The 22,470-nt window shown below is 49.1% G+C and overlaps 1 protein-coding gene across 1 annotated transcript in view; it reads right to left on the reverse strand.

Moving 5' to 3' along the window:
• Nucleotides 1–22,222, reverse strand: part of CDKL1 (cyclin dependent kinase like 1) — a 36,748-nt gene extending 14,526 nt beyond the window's left edge. Inside the window, exons 1-5 of the mRNA XM_045013700.1 lie at nt 21,811–22,222; nt 9,378–9,499; nt 4,663–4,735; nt 3,421–3,511; nt 1,385–1,585 (exon numbers count right to left, since the gene is read on the reverse strand). Coding sequence (XP_044869635.1) covers nt 1,385–1,585; nt 3,421–3,511; nt 4,663–4,735; nt 9,378–9,499; nt 21,811–21,978 — 655 coding nt within the window. The 5' untranslated portion in view covers nt 21,979–22,222. The remainder of the gene's footprint in view (nt 1–1,384; nt 1,586–3,420; nt 3,512–4,662; nt 4,736–9,377; nt 9,500–21,810) is intronic.
• Between the last annotated feature and the right edge of the window lie 248 nt (nt 22,223–22,470).

Consider the following 22,470-nt stretch of genomic DNA (forward strand, 5'->3'; position numbering starts at 1 on the left):
TCACCTGCACATGTGATATATGCCATCATGTGCCAGCAATGCCCCTCTGCCATGTACATTGGCCAAACTGGACAGTCTCTACGCACAAGAATAAATGGACACAAATCAGACATCAGGAATCATAACGTTCAAAAACCAGTAGGAGAACACTGCAACCTCTCTGGTCACTCAGTAACAGACTTAAAGGTGGCAATTTTGCAACAGAAAAGCTTCAAAAACAGACTCCAATGAGAAACTGCTGAACTTGAATTAATATGCAAACTAGATACCATCGATTTAGGCTTGAATAGAGACTGAGGCTGAGCCATTACACACATTGAATCTATTTCCCCATGTTAAGTATCCTCACACCTTCTTGTCAAACTGTCTGAAATTGGCCATCTTGATTATCACTACAAACGTTTTTTCTCTCCTGCTGATAACAGCTCATCTTACTTAACTAGCCTCTTAGAGTTGGTAGGGAAACTTCCACCTTTTCATGTTCTCTGTATGTGTATATATCTTCTTACTATATGTTCCAGTCTATGCATCCAATGAAGTGGGCTGTAGCCCACGAAAGCTTATGCTCAAATAAATGTGTTAGTCTCTAAGGTGCCACAAGTCCTCCTGTTCTTTTTGAGTCAGAATTGGCTTTCTTCCGGTTTTTCCACTAGTCACTTAACTCATTAAAAACCACCATCACCTCCGTATCCCCAGCCAATGGAAGTGTCCTAGAACAACTTAGCAATTGGGTGACCAACTTAAATCCTGGAGAGAGACTGCAGGAGCCCCTGGGCAACACCTGCTGCCTTGAGTGTATGTTCTTGCAAACACACGCATGGGGACAGGGCCCGTTCCCAAGGAATGCTGGGTAAACCTCACTGCCACTGAAGTCAACAGGAATACAAGGGACCCCAGTAACATTCTTCTTCTTCTGAGGGTCACCCGTGCTCCCATTCACTCCAGTGGGAGTTGTGGGGATCAGGCCCATCGTGATCAAGGCAGAGCTAGACAGCTGAAAAGTTATTTACATTCTCTTTATTGCATACGCATTGCTGCTGTTCGGTTGGGACTCTAAAGTGCAATTTACTGCCAAAGCTTGGGACGTCTAAGTGTGTTTGCACAGTGATTATTGTGCTGTACTCCGATATAACATTTCCTGCTGTGACTCAAAACAAACCAGTAACCATTGCATTAAGGTGAAATAAAGCAGCACAACGGGAGAAGGAGTCTGATCTGGGCTCTGGACTGATAATCGTAGGCTTTCCTAATATACAAGTGTTGGTCAGATTCTGATTTGCATAATAATGAGGTATGTCCGATACTTGCACTGTTTCCATTATTGGTTAAACAGGATGATTAGAGAGGAACATGGCTGAAACCTCAGTTCATGGGGACAACTTACCCAAGGTTCTCCTGATTAGGTACAGCTGGTCCACATCTGATTTTCCAGGCCACAAGGGGACGCCTGACAACAACTCTGCAAAGACGCAGCCTATTGCCCAGACATCCACAGGAGGGCCATATTGAGTATCTCCTACAAGTAACTCAGGAGAACGGTACCATCTGGTAGCCACATAGTCTGTGTAATAATCACTAGGTCCAGCTAGATTGTGGTCAGGAAGGATAGAAATAAATAGAAATCTGGAATCAGAATTATTAAAGGAAGGGTAACAAGCATGTTGCTTACCATCTCTCTCAGACATTGCTACAGTACTGAAAGTCATCCTTGCAGCACAGCGAGGTAGAAACCAACATGGGTTACTGCACTTATTCAGAACCCAACTTTGCAATGCTCATGAGCTGGTGCAATCAAAACAATAGTGTCCTGAAATCAGGCTACGCACCACTCCTCCGAGAGGGCGCTGCCAGTTCTCAGCTCTCAAACCCCAGGTCGCTTGTCTGGAGAAACGGGCAAACCAAAGGGTCACAAGATTTTTTAAATTATTATTATTGTGGGACAATCAAAGCCACCGTTCCCAGGGCGAGACCCTTTTGCAAACCAGGCCCCTCCTGCGATAACAAGACTCTGCCTTAAGTGGAGGTTCTCTGTGGAAACAAACACCGCAAGAGGGTTTTCATGTGTGTGTGGGTATCCCGAAGACAAAACGTGCCTGTCACAAGGCAGCACTGGCTCGTCGGGAGGAAAAGGCTAGTTCCCTTGCGACTCAACAGCTGACCCCAACTGGGCCCCAAAGAGGACACTGGCTCCAGGCAAGAGGTCCCGGAAGGAAGTCAGGAGGGGCAGGTGAGTGCTGCCTGAGGAGGACAGGAGACCCAGGGAGAAACTGTACCAGCTCTTCACTGCTGCTCCCGAGAGCCATTGGGAAGAGCCAGAAGTTGGTGGTGGGGCCTGGCCAGAGCTGGGGATCCCCTGCCGTGTTACAGGACAGCTCGTGCAAAGGCCTGTGGGAAGAAAGGGAAGAACCAGCCTGACTAGGAAAAGCTGAGCCGAAAACAAGAGGGCTGGTGCTGGAGAGTGGATACCGGGAGCCAGGGCAGAGAGGCCTGGGTGAGTGTAGCCTTGTTTTGCTGGGGGAGGTTTGAGAGGAATTGCTTTTACTATGAGGGATCTGTGGATCTTGGAACTTTATATGAATGAAACGGCTTGAATTTTCTGCATGAGAGAAAAAAGAACAGAAGTACTTGTGGCACCTTAGAGACTAACAAATTTATTTGAGCATAAGCTTTCGTGGGCTACAGCCCACTTCATCAGATGCATGCAGTGGAAAATACAGTAGGAAGATTATATATATATATATATATATATATATATACACACACACACACACACACACAGAGAACATGAAACAATGGGGGTTACCATACATACTCTAAGGAGAGTGATCAGTTAAGGTGAGCTATTATCAGCAGGAGAGAAAAACTTTTTCTAGTGGTAATGAAAATGGTCCATTTCTAGCAATTGACATGAAGGTGTGAGGAACTGGGGGGCGGGGATAAACATGGGGAAATAGTTTTAATTTGTGCAATCACCCATCCACTCCCAGTCTTTATTCAAACCTAATTTAATGGTGTCCAGTTTGCAAATTAATTCCAGTTCAGCAATCTCTCATTGGCGTCTGTTTTTGACGTTTTTTTCCATTTTCCACTGCATGCATCCAAGGAAGTGGGCTGTAGCCCATGAAAGCTCATGCTGAAATAAATGTGTTAGTCTCTAAGGTGCCACAAGTCCTCCTGTTCTTTTTGCGGATACAGACTAACACGGCTGCCACTCTGAAACCTGCATGAGAGAATATTCCTTTGCATGGGTTGTCTCGAGGGGAACGGAGGCAAGTGCACTTGTTGTGCCACAGCCTGCCACCGGAGGGCGTTCCAGGCAGGACTGCCCTCAGACAGAGTCCTTAACAGAATGTAAATAGCAGGTCAAACACTTTGTGTTTTAAACACACACACTACATGGAAGAAGTTACCTGCACTTACTTAGTATGCGAGCAAATCCAAAGTCACAAAGTTTAATGACCGCATGCTTAGTTATTAGGATGTTTTCTGGCTTCACATCCCGATGTATGCACTGGAAACACAAACAAGTCAATTAGGAGCAAGTATCTAAATCTGGAACAGGTTAATTCTGCCACATTCCCATTGCTGAGCGCTTCATAGGCTTTAACTTGACACGTATCATTAACAGAAGACGAAGAGACTCCTTAACTGTTAAAGCAGCATCCTGCCGGGTCCTACAATAACCTGGTCTGTTACTTCACACTTGGGATAAGACACTACGCATGTCCCCAATTTCAGCAGCATAGTCCTGCATCGCTCCGACAACCCCCAATCGACTCAAGTGGCCCGGTGTGAAATAATGGAGCGGCGTGATGGGCATTCACAGAGCTCTTTACATGTGCAGGGTTTACTGTGCCGACTAGCACCAAATACAACCCATCAGTTTAATGGTGGAGGGATGAAAGCAAGAGAGAGAAAGAGACTACACAACAAATTCTGCAAGCCAGCTGGGCAGGCTGCCAGGTTCCTGTGGCTTGATCTTACGTGGCTCTACTAGTGGAAACAAAATGCTTGCTCCAAAGAGGTCTCTCTCCCACCTTTTAAACCAGCCCTCGGCAGATCAAGAAAAAAGAAGACGCTACCAGCTACGCTCACAATAAGAAGCACCTCTGATAAGCAACTCTCCCACTTTACCTCCTCATACGCAGCCTGGTTAAAGCATGGCTTAGGTTTCCCGTACAATTTTTATTCAGCCTAACACTACGATCCACCTCCCGAAAGCAGAGGTTAGCTGGTCCCTTAGCACATGTCACTTTTGTAACTTTTCACTAGGGAGGCCCTAGAAAGACTTTCACTGAATCCAGTAGGTGCTGAATCAGGCCTTGAACTACTAGCTATCGGGTCTGTTCTCGGCACTTGGCTGCGATTGGTGACAGTTCTCACAGAAGGACACGCTGCTACAAGCGATTGTTTAGGCAGGAAGCTCACCTGAAGTTGTTAGTATAAAATCACTCTGACAACGAACCTCAGGAATCTAAATCATGAACAAAATATTCAGGAGCTTGTAGCAACGCTAAAGGTGGGTGTTTTCTAGAGAAAGATGACAACAATCTTGATGACTCTCCAGCACAGAGAACAGCAGACCTGGGAGACTGTAACAGAATCTGAACCTGCTTCAAAGCCAACACTCTGAGATACGGCGCCAGTGTTTATGGGACTTACATTGTGTTTATGGCAAAAGTTGACAGCTTGGAGGGTCTGCCAAGTTATGCTCTTCACGAGATGCTCTGGGACCCTGTTTTAAAAAAGCACAAGGAGTAAATTTATTTTTAAATGAAACTAGGAGAAAGGAGTTAAACTTAAACACCAGGAAATTGAATGCCATCTACTGCCAAAGCGATCAGGAAGAACAGATCCCCCAACGCAACACTTTGGGACCATTTACACTACAGACTTTACTTAATAGAGACAAGTTACAAGAAATACAGATTTAATCCTCAGCCTACCCACCCTATAATTACAGGAACCCGGAGAAACGTCCACCCACCTTACTGACAATGGAGGCTTTTTCTATCTGTTGCCTGTCTGCTCTCCCCACATTTTTATGCTGCAGCCAGAAACTCTATATGAAACCCTTTCTAGCATGTAAACCTCTTTTCTAAGGTGATGTTTCAAATACAGGTGCTAAGTCTGTAGCAGCTTTGAGGTCTGTCCTGAAGGGCACTATGTACTTTCCAGCGCTATTCCAAGCGCCGAACAGATTCAGACGAGCGCTGAGGGGCCTGGCGATTTCAGTTTACAATGAAAAGACACAAAGATTTACACCGGCTGAGCCCGATCCAAGGTTTTTGGTGCCATTCACATCTAGCCGACATTGCGTCTGCCCCCTGGCAACCAAACACTGATGCGGGCTGGCTACTGGCGCCTCCTGTCCTGTGGCTAATCTCATCATTCACATGTCCTGCACCATTAACTCTTCTGACATCCTATGAACAATGCCAACGGCCGGTCTACACCGGCTCTCCCCTGCCAGTGCCGGAGACAGCGAGACAGATCACAACACTGAGGCCACCTCTGACTTGTGATACCGTCAGCTCACTAGGTCACCAACGCCAAGAGAGTGAAAGTTGAGCAAATGAGAGAGGAAGGGTTTGCTCTGTTCCCTCCCATCTGTTTAACTTCAATGGCTAACCAACATTTTAGAAAGGGGACATCTTTGTTAAAGATTCAGCTCCCGCCTCCCCACAGTTATGGGGTGCGACAGTTCGTAATACGCATCCTCAGACATTCACGAGGTCCCCCAGCCACACCAGGCAGGGCAGAGCTGACAGTCCTGAGGTTTCAAAGGCCCAACGCAAGCGTTTTACGCCTTTCAAGCCTTTTTCATCCATCCTAAAGAAGCCAAAAAAAGAGGGGGAACATGCCCAATTTTGCACAAATCCTTTGCATGTCACCTTTCCGGCTCTCCTGCCAATGCTGCTGTATCAGGGCTAGAGTCGTGCTCAGGAAACGGTCTCAGAATGACATTACATAGAGTGCTGCCCTCCGACTGCACTACGAGCTGACATCACGTTAACATTTGGCAGAGTTATAATTAACGAAAAACAGGGTCTTAACAGGTAATGCCAGGCAGCTTCAGTGAGAGGCAGTGCCACCAGCCCTGCCTGCAACGGCAATGGGACATGCAAGTGTGAGATGTCGTTTGTTAATTCTTGTTTCCTTCTGCATAAACCCTTCGCTATTACAAATAACTGTTCCCTTTATATTCCTGCTCTAGGTCAACTGAAGCTTCAGCTCAGATTCCTGGAAACGTCCATAAAAAGTATTTTCTAGTGAACAAACACTAAGGAACTCAGCAGTGACAAATCATCTCATTATTTTCAGTGCTGGCTATTTTGAAAAGCGTTACATTGTTCTGGATGATTCACGGCCTTAGAGAGTTTAAGGGCAGAAGGGACCAATAAATCATCTAGTCTCACCTCCTGGATACCACACAGCCCTTAAATGTCACCCTGTTACCCTGTGTATTGAGCCCACTCACTTGTGTTTGGCTAATGCAGGTCATCCAGAAAGGCATCAAGCCTTGACTTCGAGACACCGGGGGATGGAGAATCCACCACCTCCCTTGGTAGCTTGTTCCAGGGGTTAATCGCCCCCATGGTTAAAAAGTTGTGCCTTATTTCAGACTTGAATGTGTCTGGATTTAATGTCCAGCCACTGGTTCCTGTGCTGCCATGCTCCGCTAGAATAAAGAGCCCTTAGTATGAGGTATTTCCCCCTGTGAAGGTACGGATACATTCTAATCAAGTCACCTCCCAACCTCCTTTTGGTAAACTAGACAGACTGGACTCTCAGTCCGTCACTGCGAGGCGTTTGCTCCCGCTTTCAAATAGTGTCTGTGGCTCTTCTCGGCGTCCTCTCCAATTTTTCAATATCCTTTCAAAACCGAGGACACTGTTTTCCTAGTGTCGGTCTCACCGATGCCACGTGCAGAGGTAACGTCATCTCCCCCACCCCTTTGTACACCCCAGGATCACATGAGCCCTTTTTGCCACATTACCACGCGGGGAGCTCACCAGGAGCTGCCCGTCTGCTATGACCCCGAAATCCTTTCCAGAGTCACTGCTTCCCACGACAGTCCCCCATGCTGTAGGCTGGTTGGATCATTAGCTTTCCCGGCCTGACTCGGGTACTGACGGGCAGTGTGACGTGAAGGCTGATCCATGCCCCCTAATTTATTTAAAATATTAGCACTATCCAATATCGAAGCACATGTTAATCCATTTAACCTGTGCTTTATTGATAGTGGATAGTGCTAATTTTTTAATCAGAACAGTGCGTGGTCCTAAGTCGAGTCTATTACATGGATGTATTTACTTTTATCTATCAAACCTGTAATCTCCTCAAAGAAGGAAATCAGGTTCGACAAGACCAATTTCCAATAAAACCACATTGACTGGCATTAATTATATTCCCATCCTTGAATCCTTTACTAATGAGATGTGTATTAGTGTTGATTTGTATTGCGGCATGAGTCCCAATCAGAGAGCCGGGCTCCACTGTGCGAGGCCCTGAACGCACAGAGAACAGTTTCGATTAGCTCCAGTCAGGATCCAGGCTCCATTGTGCTAAGCGTGGTCCGAACACATACCTGCGTTCTGTACAAACCCAGCCCCCGTTCTCAGGAGAACTGTCCGTTCAGAGTAACGAGACCAAGATTATTCTAATTAGAGCAGCCGATCTATTTAGTCCAAATTGGAGTTGTTGGAATGAAGAGACATTGAACGTCAGGTGTGTTCCCTGACGGGGGCTGCGCATCCCATTTCCTGACTCCAAGTTCACAGACTCTAGCCAGCGAGCTAGGGAAGCTGCTGCCTAGCTTACAAACCTTATCTCCCATCAGCACGTCCAATTCTTCTGATGAAGCTACTCGCCCAGGAGAACAACGGCTCTTGTTCCGCCAACCCCTCAATCAATTAGCTTCCCACCGACCAGTCATCTAACGTAAGGCCTGCCAAGTGATTTCTAAACTTACGCTGAGCATTTCCATAGCACCAAATCGCCAGGAGTAACTCACGGTCATACATCGTTTATAGCACGTCACAAACCAGACAGACACCAGAACGGAGAATGTTTTCTTCCCTCTGTACACACCGCTCCTGTTTTGCACAAATGGCTGCTTGAAGGGAAGTGCTGAGAGCTCTGGGGGCAGGAACGTAAACACAGTGGTGCATGCATGGTACATGCCAGGGTAACTCTCTGCCAAAGCCGTGCCTGATTCTGTTTGTCCGGAGAGCGAGCCAGACCGCAGAAAGCCATGAGTTCTGCCTGACCGACCATGCCTGTCACATTATTAATGACCGTGCATGGGTTGGGTAACTGGCCTCACAGGCTACAGATTGAGCCGAGTCCACGTGTCCTGTTCAGTAGGGAAGTTAGGAGAAGAGACAATAGCGAAACTGCTGCAAGTTCTCACAGTCCAGTCTAAGCAATCAACAAGAGCCCAGCAGGGACAGGCTAGAGGGAGGTTTTATGGGACCCAGCGAAAGTAAAGTTGAGCGCAATCACCTGGGCCAGAGATTATTTTAATCTCTAAACAGGAAATGGATGCTGGGTTTATCACAGGAGCTGGAGTGAATATAGCCCCGGACAGCAAAACCCCCTAGACTCTCTAGTCAACCACAGACAGGCAGCAGTGCAGGCTTCCCTCCCCCGAGCTCAAACCCAGACCCAGAGCGTCCACCTTGGTGAGGGATGGGAGAGAGCATTTCAGGCCGATGCTCACTCAGCATCAGACTGGCTGGCAATCCAGGCCAGCCTGGGCCATTATTTCTTCTCATCTAAACGGTGTGGCTGCAGGCCAAACTCTTCTCCCCATAGCGGGACACACACGAAATAATGCCGACAGGCAGCCGGAAAGGTGGGCTTTGCAGGGTGGCTGATCGACACCTGTCTGGTAGGAAGCCAGCAGCCATTGCACTTCGTGAACCACCCACAGCTCATCACAAGCGATCCTGGAGATGGACGTGGACTGCGACTACGGCTGCGGGCTCTCGGGCTGCCTGCTGCTCTCCGGGCCTGGGGGCTGTTTGCAGCGTTAGGATTTCAGAGGTCTCTCAAGCCCTTCTCTCAGCTGCAGTTTGCTCCTGTCAAGCAGACGAGCTATTACTCTGAATGCTCCGGCTGAGCGACATTATCTCCTTGGTGAGCAGCTCTGTGGAGCAGCACTCCCAGGCTCTTTGGGCAATTCTTTCGGACAGCATCGCTAAACCACAGTAACCGAGAGGGTCAAGTGCACTGTGCCGGGCAGCCTTCACGTCGCCCCGACGGTTATTAATGAGACTCTCCCAAGAGCGCTCTGGGGCCTTAAGCGATTCCCACAGACTCTCCCTCACTCTCTCCCAAACCTCCCTGCAGCCCAGGAGCCAGCTACTCACCCCCGCGGGTACTTGTCCAGCTCATGGAGAACCGTGTGGTCACAGTATTCAAAGACCAAGTGGAGCTTCCGTTTCCTCCTGAAGACTTCCAGCAGGTTGACCAGGTTGGGGTGCTTCAGTTGCTGTGAACACACAATGGAGCAGTCTACTTAGTAACGCAGCCCGGATGGCTCACCACCCCGTCCTGCAGCTTGGAGCTGAAAAGTGGGGCGGGGGACGGGGGGAGGAGAGAACACTTCTTGAACGAGCCAGCCTGTGCAGTAGGGGGACCAACCTGCCACAACCAGGGCCGGAAGAGGCTAGTGGTTAGTTATTTTCGGAGACATCTGGGGCCACAGATAAACTTGGCTTAAACAGCCACCGACTAGAGAAGATGCTGTCAGGCAAAAAATAATTTCTATCCATTACAGGTATTTCTGTATCATCCATCACATAGTATCTAGCCTCTGACTGTACCAGTGGAAGAAGAGAGTCTTCTTAGACAATGGCTTGGAAACACACACAATAAGACTTTATAGCTGCTGCAAAAAGCTTTTATATAAATGTTAGAAGCCTTTTTGGGACTAAGCCATTGAGAATCTCCCTCAATGACACAGTGAAACCTCCCGCTCCTTGCTTTGCTAATTCACTGTCTCAACTTTTGAGGGTTCCTTCAGAAGTGATTTTTTTGTTTTAGCTGTGCTTGGTATCAGGGGCTTCCTTACCAAAGAACTTCAGACCAAGATTCTTAATGTGTGTATGAAGATCTGGCATGTCTGGATCTTTTAGGTTGTCTGTTGCAATATGAGATTGTTATTCCACTTCCTGGAATTGTTAACGTGGGTTTTGTTTTTTTTAAATAAGGTGCATGGACGAATAACTGGTAAAGGAATAGAAAACAGAGCTGGACCCCGGTCCAGTAGAGCACTTAGGCACATGGGTAATTTTAATCAGATGAGTAGTCCCATTGACTCCAAGGGAATTACTCACATGCTTACAAAGACAGACATCCTAACATTTGCGCTGGATTGAGTTTTAGAATAAACAATGAGTTTTCAACATAGGAAACTGACAACAAGGCATCTCCAAGGTTCTGTACGGGGCCATCTTTTAAGATGTGAACCAACGATTCGGAAAAGGGAATGAGCAGCAAAATAGCAGAGAAAAATGACTGAAATTAGCCAGCACTGGAGACGACTGTCAGGAGGGTCTAGGCTGGCCGGACAAATCAATCGTGGATTACGTAGAGAAGTGCAAGGTAAATACGAGTGTGACTAGTTCTTTCCAATGTGATGGATTCGATATAACCACGCCGGTTAAAAGCCGCACTGCAGACAGCTCAGTAAAAACATCTGCTCAGAGCACAACAGCAGCTAGAAAAGAGGCTAGATTATGTTCAGAAAGGACACAGAATGATACTGAAATTATAACACCATTAGCGACGTCAGTGACTTGCCCTCCCCTTGAACACCGTGGTGAGTTTGCTCATCTCCTCTCACAAAGGATGGAGCCTGGTTAGAAAAGGGCCGCAGGGAAAGCGACGAAAGGCCTGAGAAGACGCGTGTGTGAGGAGAGGTTGGGAAGATCGGGGCTGTTTAGGTTACAGGCAGGGGCAGAGGGAGACAAGGTAGACGTATCGGAGATAATGAGCGATGTAGCAAAGCTCCTATTCACCTACGTCTCAAATGTCATTGCACCGCGACCCTCTTCTGACGACCAAAATTACGACCCGAGTCCAGGATGGGGGACCGAAGCCTGAGCCCGCCCGAGCGCTGCTGCCCCGGGTCGGGGGGTCAAAGCCAAGGCCTGAGCCGAACCACCCCTGGTGGCCGAGGTCGAAGCCCAGGCAGAGGCCCTGGGACCTGAGCCCTGCCGCCCTCGGGCTTCGGTTTCAGCCCCGGGCAGTGGGGCTTGGGCCCGGGGCCCCAGTAATCTAACACCAGCCCTGGCGACCCACTTTGGGGTCCCAACCCACAGTCTGAGAACCTCTGACCTACAGCAGAATACACGAGCCAGGGGCCACCCAAATGAATGACAGAGGTGACAGATGAAACTCAGGAGCTTGGACGAGAGCTTCCAGTTATAACCACCCCCACGCGAATGAACACACGTCCTTTATCAAAACCGAGGCACACACCTACTGCCCCCCCGTCCCCCATATCTAGTTATATTTCTGTCCCTGGGGCAGAAGATGGAAATCTGGCTGGCTGAAATCAAGAGAACTGAAACACACACGCACCCCCGCCTGGCAGGCTGGGAGTTCTTACGGAGAAGAGCAGAGGTGAGCTCCAGCCTATTCGAATCATTACGGTCTGTGTGCTCCCTAGGCAAGACGTAGCGCAGCAGAGGGCAGCGGAAGGTACTATTCGTCTTTCGGGCCTTGAAACAGCTTCGCTTACAATGCCATACAGACAGCTGCCCTGCAAGAGCCACAGACGGGGTCCCTGCACGATGCAGACGGCAGCACACGACGCTGAAATGCGATCAGAGCGCAGGGTTGCAGGGTAATGGACACCGCTGATTCCGGTTATGCAAAACTGCTGCGCTCTGAGTGCCTGTGGAGAGCCAGTTTGCCTAATGATTACCCTGGGAAGTTGCAAGTCTCTCTCACTGGTCCCTCTGCTGTGACCGGGGCGCCTGTAACACACGCTCTGGCCACCCTCAGATTATTAGTCCTTCCAGCTGAAGTACCACCACCTAAAATGTACAGGAGAGAGAAAGGATCACAGTGCGGCTGTCAAACCACAGGAAGAACACACATGTATATCCCAAGGGAAATCCATCCACTCTCCCTCCCCCACCTCACAGCTTCCACCAGCATCCCTATTCTTGTCCCTAAAATAACTTCCCCACGGACCATGATGCCGCTGGGCGGGTTGTCAGCAGTGAGCCCTGAACTCATTACCCTGGGATCTAAGAGCACAAACCTTTATTGCTGGAGCTCTGTGGGCAGGTGGAGGTTTCTGGGGTAGCCCAGCCACCGGAGGGAGCCAGAGAGCCCTGAGCGTAGCCTAGATGGCAAGAACTGCAGACCCTCGGCCCAGCTTGGTTCTGAAACCCAGTTTAAACAAAACCATATCACAGCCCTTCCAACAGCAAGATCCTTGCTGACCAGTGGGTGGGAAGGGGAATACAGTGGGGAAGGGAATGAAAGGGGCAGGCAGGGTGACTGGAGGGAGCACAGAATGGCCCAGCGTTGAAAAATATGTATTCACCTTTCAGGAATTTTGCTTCCCAGTCATGTGAACATTAGCCTGGGCTCATATTTCAGGGGTTCATTACTACCAACAGGAAACACCCTCAAAATAGCCGGGAGGTTTAAATTCAATAACCCAGCCTCTGGATGCTAGGGTTGCACAGACAGATAACAACCCGCGTGATTGCTGGAATAAGTCCAGGTCTTGCCCAGCGATTAGAAGTCTTCCCATAAGACTAACTGGCCAGTATTTCTCCCAATCGTAAGGTCAGATCATTGAAATGCAGCAGGCTTTAAAAACCCGAGCAGCCTGCATGCGTCAGACTGGTCTGTGCTCACACATCCAACGTCACAGTAAAACACAGACTCAAGGGGAGACTCTCCCAGAGATTTTTTTTTTTTTTTATAATTGACAATGGTGGCAACGCAACACACACAGGAGAAAACAAACAGGCCGTGGTCACCACTGTTTAGAAAGCGAGACTTAAACTCAAACCTGTTTAAAGTTTCAAAGGCGCTTATCCGTACACTGTCCTTAATGCGGAACAGTCACTGTGTGTGTGAGAACTGGAGTTTGAAATAAAAGTTGAGATATTTTTAATATCATGTATCCAGATTTACTTTTCCCGTTGAAAGCACCACGAGAACAATGCTCTGAAACCCGGCGCTGCAGATATTTGATTACTCTCCTAAGCTCTACAGACTCCAGCAGGAGACTGAGGACAGGGCTGAGCGGTCAAACTTGGCTAGTAAATTACAGCTTATGTGCAGAATTTTAGCAGGCTGCAGCTAAGATCATTAATTTCTAGTTGAACAATGCGGCTCTGGGCAAAGAACGTTCAGATCTTTAATGCATCAGTCAGTCCCCAGCCATAATTGTGCACTCAAAGGCCCCATAAATCTGCCATTGCCTCTCACGGTGCCTTTGTGAGTTGCAGTAGATGGGGTCTAGCTAAAGAAAGCTGTGTTCAGTTTTTTAGTGCCACCACTGGGTGTTGTCAGGCAGCAGCAGAGGAGACTTTCCCCTCCTAATCCCAGCCCACTCAGTACTGAACATGAACCTGTTGCAGCTACATATGCTATAGATAGTCAGTTGGTGGCATGAATGACAGCTTTCAGTTCTAGCTACACAGTCCTCTACTAACCTGACAGGGAAAAGATCTTATTTTTCCTTCTTTTTCTGAGAAATAGTTGCACAGAATTTTTTTCCCCTCACTCCCTTTGCAATGCCAGAGCTGAGGTACCCGGCGGCTTCAGTAATTGTTCTCTAGGGAAAGGAGTAATGTTAATGCAACTGCATTGCTGTGTGGTTCATAAACTGGAACTCTATTCTTCACCTTACGCTGCGGGTCGGACCCTATATCAGGACATTTCTGAACACTGTAGTGGTTTGTAGCCGGCGTTACAGGGCACAAGTTCTAAAGTAGGTGACGTTAGCCTCACAAGAGGTGCACTGCCCGGAGGGTGCTGTCCATCACCAACATAGATCAAACCCCCTTAAGCAAATAAAGCCCAAACATGGGGACACACAAAACAACAGGATAAGCACCTTGAAGCAATATGCAAATTAGGGCTCGTCTTCACTGCACAGTTAACCCCAGTGTTTCCCCTGGCTTGAGTCCCATCCACACACGAAAGCGTTCAACTCAAGTGTGGTGATGCTCTTAGCGCAAATTGCCTGGTCCAAGAAGCATCAGAATCTCAAGCTCAAATGAGCACAGTTTATCGCGTGCTAACCCAAGCTCTCTGCAGTGTGGACGCGGCTGGTGCCGTTCGAGCGCCGCTAGCTCTCCAATGCCATCCCATGTTTGCCCCTGTGCACCCAGGAAGCGAGAGAACTTGCCTGCCCAATTCACTGGGAGACGACTCTGAGCGGCTCAGCTCACTGCAATGCTATGGACCAGACGATGTGCCGGCCCCCAGAAGCCTTAGCCCTCCACGTGAGTGGCTGCAGGACCAGTGTGGCCACTCCCACCCAAGCTGGGCTAGCTAGCTTGAGTGTAGATAACTTGCTTTATCCCTGCAGTGCAGACATCCCCTTGATCACACTTGGGAAGGGCTCAGATCCGTAGGTGACGGGCACCAGAGAAAACTCCCAAGACCGCGTTGACTATAAAGTTCAGGGTTTCTGGGGTGGGTCACTTACCCCAGGTGGGATACACAGGCCCATCGGGGGGTGAAGATGAGGACTATCGTTCCTAATAAGGGCCAGTTACTACACAACTGGAAGGAAACAGTCAGCAGCGGGCAAAGACAGTAGCGTGATATCAGTTGCAGCCAATCACTTCCGCTTGGTTCAGTGGTACAGTCATTTCACACACAAACCCAACTCATCCCAGTAGAACCCTGCAGAGGTCCATGCGTCAAGATTATTTTCAGTCACAACGTAGCACTAACGAGACATGACTGTGAGAATCGCCAACAATAGATGGGTCTTTTGGCCTCCACCCCAGCACCTGCTGCATCACCTCCTCCACAGAGCAAACTGGGATTCATCAGTCTCCCCAGATCATTGGCAATGGGGGAAATCCAGCCTTCCTGCCAGCGGGGACAAACCTGGCAGCTGCTTGCAGTCATGGTTTTCCCTTGCCACTTGGCCAGATCAACAGATTAGAAGCGGGTCGGCTCTCACTGCCGTATCGATGTCAGAGCAGGAAACAAGGTGCCAGGCTGGGTGCCAGGCCCTCTGTCGGAGCTCCTAACAGGCTGCAACTAGGCAGCTCAGACTGTCTATGCAGTGCCGGAGATGGGGGTGCCGAAGGGCCACTGCCCCCCACTTTTGAGAACCTGAACTTGGCAAGGGAGCAACGAGAGGGGGCCCCTTCTCCACAGCCCTGCTCTGGAGCTGGGTGGCCTAACAGCTGGAGGGGCAGCCAGGCCAAATCCGAGCGGCGCCACCAACCTGTGCGTCAGGTCACGATGCTGTGACGGGGCAGCAGGAGGATCCTGATGGAGATGGGGCCGGGCCAAATCTGAGTGAGCGGCGTCACGACCTGCTGCATGGGATCTCACCACCACCCAAGTGGGGCCTGTATTGGTCACTCCCCCTCCAGTTTTGCAGCCCTAGGATTGTCTCCGGGCCATGGGGAAGGGCTCTGTTCACTGCTGACAGAAGATGTCAGGGGTTGTCTCCTAGCGCCCAGGGTCCTGGCCTGCATTTACAGGTGTGGGGGAAGGGACAGGGAGAGTTCACGCTTTACCCTTCAGCCTAGGCTCCACTGTTCCCTTGCTGGGAAGGAGTCGGGCTGCAGAATTAATCCTTCCTGAAACTCTGGCATCTCTCTCGGGGAAGTCAGACCAGTTCACGACCTGACCAGTGTGAATCACATGAGGAACTTGGTTCGTACTAATGATTTAGAGCTGTCAGCAGTTCTTGGGAGCCGACTGGCACTGGGGGGCTGGTGCGTGGCCCCTGGTGGAACTGTCCTTAGGCAACTGAGTTCACTCAGTGAAGGGGATGCGTCAAAGCCAGTTCCTGCATGCCCTGGTCAGCCCTTAGCAGGGAATTTGGTGTTTCACTTTCCAAGGGAAGAGCGAACAGGAGACACGCTAGCACCGAATTCACCTCAAGTTTGTATATTCAAGTTCTCAGAGGGCTGGTTGTTCTGCTGCTTTCTCTGATCTGATAACAGCGCATTCAAAAGGGTTAGACCTCTCCCCCATGTACATACCTCGTTGCTCCTTAGCATACCAAACAAACACAGCCCAGGAGTGGAGAAACAGAATACACTTGTTCTTAACTCTAACAGAAAAGGCTGTCAGCAGCTCACAGGGGAGAAACTAAAACAAGAGATGAGCCGTAAAACAAAATGCAAAAACTTTGTTCAGGACAATTTTTCAGCAATTCCACACAAATAGATCATGAACTAGGGGTCACCCAATGAAATTGATAGGCAGTAGGTTTAAAACAAACAAAAGGAAGTATTTCTTCACACATTGAACAGTCAACCTGTGGAACTCCTTGCCAGAGGATGTTGTGAAGGCCAAGACCATAAGGGTTCAAAAAAGAACTAGATAAATTCATGGAGGATAGGCCCATCAGTGGCTATTAGCCAGGATGGGCAGAGATGGTGTCCCTAGCCCCTGTTTGCCAGAAGCTGGGAATGGGTGACAGGGGATGGATCACTTGATGATTCCCTGTTCTGATCATTCCTTCTGGGGCACCTGGCATTGGTCACTGTCGGTAGACAGGATACTGGACTAGATGGACCTTTGGTCTGACCCCGTACGGCCGTTCTTATGTTAGCTACACCTGCTGCTCCAGGAAAGACCATCAGCCTCTTGCCAAAGCTTAGTTCACCCAAGAGACCTTCTCTTGGGGGAAGTTCTTCACCCCTTTAAACTCTCAGCCAATTCTTCCGATGCAGTGGGGAGAGGGTGAGCTCAAGGCTGGAGGCCCCAGCTTTTCCCTCTTTACCTGACTGCTGCCTCCGTGAGTCTGAGCAGCCTTCCCCGCCCCCGCTCCAACGTGGTTTCCAGTTCCCAGCTGAACTCTTGAAGCAGCTGGCACCTTTCCACTGGAACCTTAAACTGTCCATCCCTGGGCTGCTTTGGAGACACCACGCAAACATCTCTCCAGATGTTTTCAATGCACCAGCACGGCATTCTTCTAGCAGAGATCGCAACAGAGGGCGGCACTTGCCCATCATTGGCCAAGAATCTTTCACAGAACACAGCCGGGTTCGAACGCACCTCAAGGCTGATGCATCCTTTCAGCCGGCTGTGGGTTTGAATGAGATACAAGTGGCTTATGCCCAGCCCGAAGAAGGGTCCCTGAACCAAGACAGCCCAGACCATGAGCATTTTCACAAATTCACCGAGTGGCACGACTACCATTAGCCAAACGGAGAAGATTTAGGGTCATCCCTGAATTTGTCCTTCTGCATGGAAGGCCATGTTGCAGCAGTATACGAGTGGCTAATCCCATCTCCCGATCTCTGGAAAATTGGCACTTTTCTTCAGTGGGAACCGTGCTTTGGTCATTCCTGTCTCCAACACCAAGGCTCAACTACCATAATTCACTTTTACTTGGGCTTCCTTTAAGATAGCCAGCTTCTGCCAAGCTGTCTGTCTGCAACTTGGTACAGGAACACGGGGCCTGGTGCCAGCCTCTCTCCACGAACTGCACCACTTGCCCGAAAGCGAAGTGAGTCAGCTGAAGGCTTTTTCTCCTGAAGGGTCCAATCCTGCAGGCAGCCTCCACTTGCATTAGGCAAGCTCTCACCTCTCAGCACCTCTGAGGATAAGGTCCAAAGTCTTCAGTGACCCTTTCTTCCTATGTCCACCCAAGGCAAATGAAATCAGCAGAGCATCCCACTGTTCTGGCCAGGGCAGGGTCTTCTTGACTCAAGTGACTTTCCAATGGAACTCCCCATCCCCGACTAAGTTTAACCAAGGGGACACCGAGTACCACACGAGCTCATATTGCTTGGTCAATTCATTGCTGTGTTTTCCCACCCTGCTTTCACACAGCTCTTCCTTCAGGCATTATTTAAAGCTCTGCTTGGCTTCGCCTGAGTACAGTACTATTGGGAATGAGCGGCAGGGCTGGGTTCCCCGGGATCAAGGTTTTCCAGCAGACTAAGTCCCACACACCTGCTACAGGCACTTTCCCAAGCAAGCAAACACCATTTCCCAGGCAGCCCCGTCGCTGTGCGAAGACTCGGGAAAGGTTCTGGAGCCGTTAGAACCGCACACAACTCTCTGTGGAATCAGCAGCAGTGCGTACATGATCAGATGACAGCTGCCCTGCTGTTTGACCTTTGGCAAATCCCAATCCCACTAATCCCTCATCTGTCTTGACTACTTTGGGGCAGAGACTGTCTCAGACTATGTATTTTTACAGTGCTTAGTGCAAACAGGTCCTGATCCCCACCAGGGCCTTTGTAATGCAGAATAATAATAATTCATGTGTTTGTTTGCAATCTGCTAGTAGCTCTGTGTCAAAGGCCCGTTCTCCATCTGAAGCCTGCTCCTCCAGAAGCCATACACCCTACGGAGCTGGATTTAGTCTTAAAGCCACGCCCACCTTTTATGGTTTTGTAATATTTGCCTGTGAGCTTTTTGTGAACGGAGGCCCTATGCACAGCACTCTACTAGCTAGCAACATTTAAAATTCATCCTTCTAGAAACAGTAAGTATCGGGTTTCTATTGTCGGGGATACGGTTTATACAAAGACTGACCCTGTTTTCACAGCAGTACCTTTTGTATATTTCAAAGCCATCACACACAATGGTATTCCTTTAAAAACTCTGCATACTCTGGCTATCTTTCTGAGCCAGCTACCAGAGCTTGTTCGTTACACAAGCCTTTGTCCACAAAATATTTACTCTGCAGAACAACTATTTATCAGGGGGCTACATTTTTCACTGAGGAAATATAATCTCATTTGATCTTGGGCAAACAGTGTGTTGCCTAAGCCAAGAAATATCTTAATTAATAAACAAACAAACAAAGAATCTGTTACTATTTACAAAGAAAATGTTTAAAAGATAGTGGAGCAGGTCTCCACTTGTTAAATCAACATCACTCCAAACACAGATCTTTTGGTGATGACCTGCAGTTTGTTGGGTTCTTTATTATTCTGGGTGTGGGGAAGACGCATTTATCATCCATGCTTCTGACAAGTAGCTTCAGTAACTATTATGTTTGTTTGCAAATCTTTAATATTGACATAAAGCTTAATGCAGTTTGTTAGGAAGAATTATGCATCTAAACAGACAGAACTACAGTTTCCCGGTTTGTTCCTGGCAGGGCAACAGACCTATATTCCCTATCAAGCCTGACCCTGCACCAATGGTGCTTTTTTCCTAAAATGGTTCTGGAGTCACTACCATGACTATACACAGGGATCCGATCCCGCTGCAGCTGAAACAAATGGGTCTTCTACCACTGACTGTGATGGAAGCAGGAATAAGCCTCGGCAGCCTTATCACAACCTCTCTCGCATCAGGACCTCATAGATTTATATAAACACATGTAATAAAATAGCAAACGGGATCATGGTTTATAACAAGAGCAGCTTTGGGGAGATTTTCAGAACTATTGTGACACACTGAAATCTCATACTTACAGCAACAGAAACGTTACTTGGTTCCCAACAAGCAAATTAAGATAATGGAAAAGAACATTGATAGCAGATAATGGTCTCCTACTGCTCCATAAATGCCAAGCAGAAAGTGGAGTCTGGGAAAAATGCCAGATAGAAACCAGAGACGGGGGAAATGCTAATACTGGGAAAGAAATCTCTAAACATTGATCTTTAAATAAAGTTAATTTTTAAAAAGACCCTTCACTGGATATTTCCATGTTTTCTGTCAGGCTTTTTGGGCTAAAGCATCCTAAATTCTTGACTTACAGCTTATATAAATGACAATGTTCCATAATGTCTATTTTCAGTCTTAGATGTCTGAATAGGAACGGCTTTGGTTGTCTGGGAGTTTCCCTAGGGTTTTTCTGGTTAATATGGGTCACTAACAAGCACCGTTTCTGATGGTTCCTTTCACTGTTTTAAAGTATTTATTGTATTTTATTGTGAAACATACAGAGATAAATAAACCTTATTAATTTACAAACATGAATTTAACATGTGCGCACGGGCAGCTGAGAGCAGGATCGACAGAGCAACGAGATTCTCCCCAAGAGACCTGAGGAGCAGAAGCTACAAGGCCTCCTCTCACTCCCTAGTTGACTAGTGAACAGGAGTCACTGGGTGTCTCCCAACTAAGGGCTCCACGCCGCAGGCCCTTATGCAAACAAGCAATTTAAAACAGGAGATGAAGCTGAACATTACTCACATGGGCAGGTCTGCAGGATCAAGGCCCAAGACTTGGTCCTTCCACAACTGAAGTGGTGGTGGTCTGCACATGCTCCACAGCCCAGCTTTGCCACCTGCCACGATCATTGCTACTCTAGGAAGAGACAACCTGGACGGGGAAAAGAAGGCTGCTCCTTGGGCTGCTGCTGGCCAATCTATGCAATTCTGGTGGGCTTGTAGGGAGATATCTTGTACACACATGCTCAGGGCCAAAAGTCTGGCTTCCCTACCAACGCGGCCACTCGCAGAATAAGGTCCTACTCCCCACAAGTAAGCACAGCAGCATCTGGCCTCGTAGCTAGATTTGAGAAACCAGTGATGTCCGTACAATGCCAGTGCGATGACATCACTAATCTATTCCTCTTTGGGCCACACTGGTTGTTACAAGAAGTTCAATTTACATTTTAAGCGAGACACATGTATTCGCGTTGGATTGAGACTACACATTCTCCCTATCACACGTGAATGTCAAGTTCCTCCAAGTCTTAACTCTCAGACCTCTCTTAACATCAGCAAGACTGTGCGTTTCCCTACTACACACGGTTGCTAGTAAGGACGACCCAGCAGCAGGGTACCACTATCGCTGCATCAACCAAATGGCTGTTTAGCAAATCTTACTACCAAAGGTACTCACTGAAATCGACCACGCAACCTCCATGTAACTATCTCCGCTCTTTCAGCGGGGGCTTTGTTGGCTCCCCCAGTTGATTTACCCACTTTAAAGACGGTTTAGGGAAAATGAATGTCTGGAACATTAAGCCATTTTATACTCAAGAGCAATGCAACCATCATCTAAAGCCACAAGAATTATATAGGTTTCCGCCCTCTAAAAAAAGCAACTGATAAAGGAATATATTGTTCTTGCACTTTTCTCCCCAGAATTAAAAGCTCTGTTGGGATATTTATGCAGAACAGTTATAACCTCCCCCCGCCATGGTTGATAATAGAGATACCAGACAGCTCAGAGAGCTGTGATTACAGGCGCTGTCACCACTCGGCACAACAGCTAGCATGATAAAGAGCGGTTGCTGCTCAGGACACAAGTAGTTTGTAAGCAGGGAAGATTTATTCCATCACTGGAAAGCCACGGGGAGACTCGGTTCGTGTCCCAGTCCTTCTGTGCACAGAAGTGAAAATAGCTGCTAGATTTTCAAAATCCCGCAGGCTGCTGTCATTTTCAGAGAGCAGAGGGTGGAATTAGCCCCGGGAAGCCCGCTGAAAGCCAATGGGATTCCCTGGGCTGCTCTGGGAAATACCAGGCTAAAGCCAGAGCCAGCTGAGAGCTGTATCTGGGCTAGCGAGGTCTGGGGAAATTACCGCCGCGACACGTTATTGGACCCAGAATAAGCAAAACCTCCGAGAGTTTAAACCCAGCCCAAGCTACGCGCAGTCACAGCGTGGCAGTGGCAGGTCCTGCGGCGAACAGCAGCCGGGCAGTTACCTTCAGCATCCGGATCTCTCGCAGGGCGATTTTCTTTATCACCGGATCATCTTCCGATTCTAGGAACTTCTTAATCGCCACGATCTGGCCGGTGTCCCGGCTCCGGCATTTGAACACCACCCCGTAGGAGCCTTCGCCGATCTTGCCAATTTTTTCATACTTCTCCATGGCCCGGGGAGCAGGTTCTCCGGGGCCGGCGGCGAGCTCGGGCGAGCCTGGGCACCTGTCAAGGCACCAGATCCAAGAGCCGGAGCCGCCGGGGCAGGGAAGCAGCCACTCGCCCTGAGCCCGGCCCGGCTCGGAGCAGAGCCCGCAGCTCGCCCGGTTCGCGTCCTGCCCCAGCTCGCCGGGCGCCCGGGAATTAAACTTTAATTCCCCGCTGGCCGGGGCGCGGGTTGCCAGGGGATCTGCCTCTGCCAGGGGAGGCGCGGCCGCGCTGGGAGGAGCCGACACGGGAGCCGCCCCGCGCAGGGCCGGGAGCGCCGCGGGTCTCCAGCCGGTGGGTGGCGGCTCCCGCTCCCGGTCCTGCTCCGCAGCGAGATCCGGGCCCCGGGGCAGGCGCGTTTCGCTCCCCGCTGCCCCAGCGTGGCCAGGCGGGTGGGGCTCAGGTCGGAGTCCGGCGCTGCTGAACTCTTGGCTTCCGTGACATCTTGTAGCCGG

Source organism: Mauremys mutica, chromosome 4 (genome assembly GCF_020497125.1).
Source record: "Mauremys mutica isolate MM-2020 ecotype Southern chromosome 4, ASM2049712v1, whole genome shotgun sequence".
Taxonomy (NCBI): domain Eukaryota; kingdom Metazoa; phylum Chordata; order Testudines; family Geoemydidae; genus Mauremys; species Mauremys mutica.